The 6,125-nt window shown below is 34.0% G+C and overlaps 1 protein-coding gene across 1 annotated transcript; it reads left to right on the plus strand.

The window, feature by feature from the left end:
• Positions 1-3,945: 3,945 nt before the first annotated feature.
• LOC144377629 (olfactory receptor 4F21-like) lies at positions 3,946-4,878 on the plus strand. The gene has a single exon (XM_078049029.1). The coding sequence runs from the start codon at positions 3,946-3,948 to the stop codon at positions 4,876-4,878; it is 933 nt and encodes a 310-aa protein (XP_077905155.1).
• The last annotated feature ends 1,247 nt before the right edge of the window (positions 4,879-6,125 follow it).

Raw genomic sequence — 6,125 nt, forward strand, 5'->3', positions numbered from 1 at the left:
AGATATCCACTGGAGTAGTTCAATGAAGACTGGTAGATATATAACTTAGAGTCTTCTTTTTTTGAATATTTATTCTTTCGTTGTAGGTGGACATAATACCTTAATTTAATTTTGTATGGTGCTGGGGATTGAACTCAGTGCCTCACACATGCTAGGCGAGCGCTTTTCCTCTGAGCCACAACCCCAGCCCCTAACTTAGAGTCTTCTTATTTTTATTAGCATGATTTGAATTCCAATCTTATTCAATGTTTCAAATGTATCAAAAATATATTTCAATACAATGTATATTTTTCATTTTTATTTATGAAAAACACATTTTATCATATTTTAAGAGGTTGTTACTGAGTTTTTACGTTTAAATAATGTTATTAAATTTAATATTTCACATGTAATTGTCTTAAGATTTTGAGGCAGAGAGTTATGTGATTTGACAAGCAATGACTACAATTTTACTACCCTTTTTTCAATGTTATGGCTTTATTTAAACTTCTTTTATAATTTGCAATATATTATTGAACCATAGTGCTAGCAGGCTTCATTCCTTGGTTTAATTTTAATGTTTTATCTTTAATCAGAAGGTGATAGTTTTAAATCCATTAGAAATATCTTGAATGAACTACTTTTATAGTTCTTATTTTCCCTAAATTTTTAAATAGAAATCAGTTATGAAGTTGACTCTGTAACTCCATTGTACATTCATTTCCTAACAATACCCTTCTGAATCCAAGGATGCTTTCTTCACTCAAGAGTTTTTTTGTGGTAATGTATGGAATTTCTCCTTGATAGACCCATCAAAGGATTCTTCCCTTGATGGAACCATCAAAGGATATAAATTATAAAATCACAGGGTTGATCTTTATATGGATTCCTCTGGAAGAATAGCATAGAATAGTGTGTACTTGGGGAAAAAGGAAAGCAAAGGTATCTTGCAATAAATTACCTTTTAGTCTTTATGATGAGAAAATATGAACAATTAAAGTAGAACAAAATAACAATGGATATTGAGATACTGAAGTTTATTTAAGAACTCTTTGAGGATAAAAAGTGTGCCACCTGAGGTGAAAAGTGAAGGAAGGATGACAGTTCCACACATATGCCTGTGTTGGATTTCTGGAAGAATTCTAATGACATTTATTAAGTCATTGAAGTAAGTTAGATTTGATTAGAGATGACATGAAGACTGGAGCTGGATATGGGGTAGATAAGACCAGGAGTTCAGTTTTAGCCAGTTAACTTGAAGGTGGAGGTGAATATCCCATTTATTTATACCACAAACAGTATTGGACTTATGATTCTTGGGTTCAAGTATAAAGTTAGACTTAGAAGTCAATATGTAGGTTCTAACTAAAGCATAGGTAGGTACTAACTAAAGAGTAATCCAATATTGAATTTTGGAAGAGACACTTGAGTCAAAACTCAAGTAGTTATGTCAATTATTAAAAATATGAGCAGGGAAATTAAAAGTAAGATTTCATGTCACTCCATAAGAATGGCAGTCATCAAGAATAGAAGCAACAATATATGTTGGTAAGAATGTGTGGAAAAAGAACACTCATACATAGCTGGTGTGGTTGCAAATTTGTGCAACTACTATGAAAAGCAGTATTGGAGATACCTCAGAAATCTTGGAATGGAAATTCCATTTGACCTAGCTATGCCTTTCCTCAGTTTATACACAAAGGACTTAAAATCAGCATCTTACAGTGACACAGCCACATCAATGTTTATAGCAGCTCAATTCACAAGGTTAAAATGTGGAACTAATTAAGTGCCCTTCAATAGATGAATGGATATGGAAAATGTGATATATATACACATGGCATATTATGAAATGCCGACATTTGCAAGCAAATGGATAAAGGTGGAGAATATCATGCTAAAGTAAATAAGTCAATACCAAAGAAGTGGAGGCCAAATGTTTTCTCTGATATACAGATCCTAAATTCCAATGAAGGGGAAAGGGGCTAAAAAAAAGTAGAGTACTTTGGTTTATGCAGAGGGGAGTGAAGAAACAGAATGTAGTGGAGGGTAGGAAAAAATAGTAAAATAAATTGGACATTATTATCCCATGTGTATATACCATTTCATGACGGTGTAACTCTACATCATGTACAACCAGAAGAATGAGAAGTTATACTTCATTTACACATAATTAATGATGTATAAGTAATTAGAACAAATAAAAAAATTAAAAAGCTAAAAAAAGGATAAGCAGGGGACAAATAATTGGTGTCTCATATAGACATGTTATAGACAATTGGAATTGTAAAGAACAATTAGGAGAGAAACAGCATAGATATATTAGGATTGCATTCACCTGCAATTAACAGAAAACTAGATTCATAGTGGAACAAACAAATTATATATATTTTTTACATTACATAATCAGGAGACACTGTTTTTATCTTTGACACATGATACAATATGCCTTTTTGGTCCCAGGGCCTTTTTAAGTCTTATTATTAATTTAATTTTTGTATTTTAGAGTCTATTGGTTCCTTCATCTTACATTAACAATAAATACAGGAAAAATACCCCTTCTGTACAATAATGTGTATTCTTTCACTTCAGGAAAGCCCTCCAGGGAACATACTGTTTTCATCTCATCCAAAAGTCCTGGATCCCAGACCCCATATTAGACAAACACAAGGTTGAGGAAAATGGAATTAGAACAATAGATTTTGAAAACTAATGCATTGTTATCTTGATCTGCAGAAGTATTTTGTCTAAAATTGATAGATTTTGGCCCTCTACTGAAAAATTGAAATTTCTCTCATGACAGAATGTGTGAAATCTTTACAGGATATCATACAAAATAAGATTTAAAAATCATATTGCATAGAATATTAAATATTAGAATTTCTTTCCCTGAAATAGAAATCTATAGATCCAGAATATTTCAATTGAGTGAAGGAAAGTGAAGATTAGCCCTAACATTGGAGTGAAAAGGACACATTAGAAGGGGATACAAGATTATAGGGTGGATTTTGTTAAAGAAGTTACTACATTAATTGTTTAAGGAAAGTAAAGTGAAATGACATTTAATTAATAGATATTTTGAAAAGATATGTAATACATACTTGAAGGCACTGGCCTTGAAAACAGACTTCCATGGTTAGGTGCACGATTACCATCTGCTGAAGTCTTGATGCAAGTCCTGATTCTGACAATTGATCTCTCTGAAACTCAGTTTTTCATTTTTTAAATGGGTCTAACCAAGGACTAGAGGAAATTTTGTGAAGTTTAAATCTGATAATATGCAAATCTAGTGTTTTACATGAAAGACCATTTAATAAATGCTGTCTATTGAAATTAGCACAATTTAATCATCATATTTGCATTCTAATAGGTAGAAAGTAATGTTTTGTGTAAGTCCTGTATTCATTTTGATTAGTCATGGGTTACATATTCTGAATCATCTAATCTGTGCATTTGACCTCCATGGTGAGTTGTTCAAATAAAAACATCACATATACAAAAGCAAAATGAACTAAAGAGTTGTGGTATAAAAACATTGAACAGTGAAGTAAGAAATTCAGCTAAATATATTTTTGAACTAGCACAAAAGAATTAATGTGATGGTAGCTGAAAATATTGGCACTTGAGATCATGAGAGAACACTTTCAAAGTAGTGGCAGAAAACCCATAGTAATCCTTTAGAGGAAAACAAATCAAAACAGAAAGCTTGCTCATGAAACAAAAAGGAGAGTAACCCACCTGTGTTCATCTGATATACATGATGCCTTTTACTTGTTATATGGCATATTCCTATAAATTTTCTATTTCATTTGTTTTCTATCAGGTACAATCATTTCTAACTCTCATTTCTGTATCCCATAGAATAGACTAGCAGGACTTATGAGGAGCACACTTTATACCACGGGATCTGACTCTTCCTCACTTTTTATCCACAGATGTTTGGAAACAACTTTCCTGCCCAAGTCAATGGAAGGACTGAATGATTCTGTGGTCTCTGAGTTTGTCTTGCTGGGACTCTCTGGATCTTGGGAAATTAAAGTTTTTCTCAGGCTGACATTCTCATTGCTGTACTTAGGCATCATCCTGGGCAATCTCTTCATCATCTTTTTGGTAATCACTGATTCTCACTTACATTCTCCTATGTACTTTCTGCTGGCCAACCTGTCCCTCATTGATGTGGGACTTTCTTCTACTACAGTTCCCAGGATGGTCACAGACCTGTTAAAGGAGAAGAAACTAATTTCTTTCCAAAGCTGTATGGCACAGATATGCTTTGTCCACATCATGGGAGGAACAGAAATGGTGCTGCTCATAGCCATGGCATTTGACAGGTATGCAGCCATCTGTAAGCCCCTCCACTACTTGAACATTATGAGCCCGAAGAAATGCATTTTATTTGTCGTCATTAGCTGGGTAACTGGAACGATCCATTCTATGTCCCAGTTTTCTCTGATTGTAAACTTGCCTTTTTGTGGTCCTAATACCATAGACAGCTTTTACTGTGACTTCCCCAGGGTCATACAACTTGCATGCTCAGATTCAGCCATGTTTGAGTTTCTTGGAACTGCCAACAGTGGATTCATGAGCCTGATCACCTTCTTGCTGCTCCTCCTTTCCTATGTCTTCATTTTGGTCACTGTCTGGAAAAGTTCCTCTGGGGACTTGTCCAAGGCTCTTGGCACATTGTCAGCTCACATCACTGTGGTGGTTCTCTATTTCACTCCTTGTATTTTCATCTATATGTGGCCTTTCCCCACATCATCTGTTGATAAATACATGTTTATAGTTGACTTTGCTATTACCCCTGCCTTGAATCCTATCATATATACATTAAGAAACAAAGATATAAAATTAGCAACAGAAAGATTTATTAAACATCAATCTGACAGATTCTCCTGACTAGTCCCTGTTGAGAGCTCAGGAACTCCTGAGATGGACCCCTCTCCTTAGGCATCTGGTGCTCAAATCATAGTGGCATCTACCTTGCTGATCTGCTTTTATCTATAGTAGGATTATGCCTACTCCTCCTCTACAGAATTTACTCCCTGCTTTCTGCTAACATCAGAAATGAGTCCAATGCAATATGGGTTTCTTTAGGAGGCAGAAGCACTGTGTATAAACAAGGTTGTATGATTTACCTTGTGATCACTTTACCATAAGAAAATTATAATGTCATCTCCTCTATGTCCCATATTTTCTAAGTAACTACAAACTTAAATTGTTGTATCTCTCTCTCTCTTTATCTCTTTCTCTCCTTTAAAAAATAATGTAGCCATCTTAACAATTGTAAAGTGTTTTTATTTTTTATTATGGTTCTGACTTACATTTCCTGAGCCATACAGTGTATATATTTGACCTAGATCATATAGTAATTACCAATTTTCTTTGAATAGTTTATCATTTCTCTTTTAAAATCATAGCATGATTGCTGGGCACAGTGGTGCACATTGTAATCCTAGGTACTTGGGTTATTGAAGTATGAGGAGTCCAAGGACCAAGCCAACCTGGGCAAATTAGGGAGACTCTATTTCAAACTATACCCATGAATTATTATCAAAAGTTAAATGAATGTATAATGTATAAATATGCAAATAAAGGAAATTAAAAATTCAGCAGATAAAAAGGACATAATTGTGACAACACTGATGACACTGGAGGTCATTATGCTATAGGAAATAAACCAGAATTAGAATGAAAATTAATGTATGATCTTCTTTATGTGAGAAACTTACCAAAAAAGTTCAACATAAGGCTAGGGATATAGCTCAGTTTGTAGAGTCTTTGCCATGCATGCACAAGGCCCTTTGTTCAGTCCCCAGCACCCCCCCCCATAAAAAAGTTCAACATATTGGAACAGAGGAGAAATGAGATTGCCAAAATAGAGTTGAAAAGGAAATAGGTACAATTAAGTCAAATTTTTAAAGGTAATGCTAGAATTAATAAATCAACAAAAGCCATGAAGAACATAGTTTACAATTTGGTATTGTATGCTGAAAATTTGCTGGGGATATTTAAATGCTCTCAACATGCAAACACACACATAAACACCCACAAATTTTTTTATGTGCAATGATGGATAATGATAAGTAGTTTGAACACAGAAAACATTTTGCTACCAATATGGATATCAAAATATCATGCTGAGA

The sequence above is a fragment of the Ictidomys tridecemlineatus genome, chromosome 5, assembly GCF_052094955.1.
Source record: "Ictidomys tridecemlineatus isolate mIctTri1 chromosome 5, mIctTri1.hap1, whole genome shotgun sequence".
In the NCBI taxonomy this organism is placed as follows: domain Eukaryota; kingdom Metazoa; phylum Chordata; class Mammalia; order Rodentia; family Sciuridae; genus Ictidomys; species Ictidomys tridecemlineatus.

Bases quoted from the DNA above. Each gene is read 5' to 3' on its own strand.
- LOC144377629 (XM_078049029.1), top strand. From the start codon at position 3,946: ATGGAAGGACTGAATGATTCTGTGGTCTCTGAGTTTGTCTTGCTGGGA.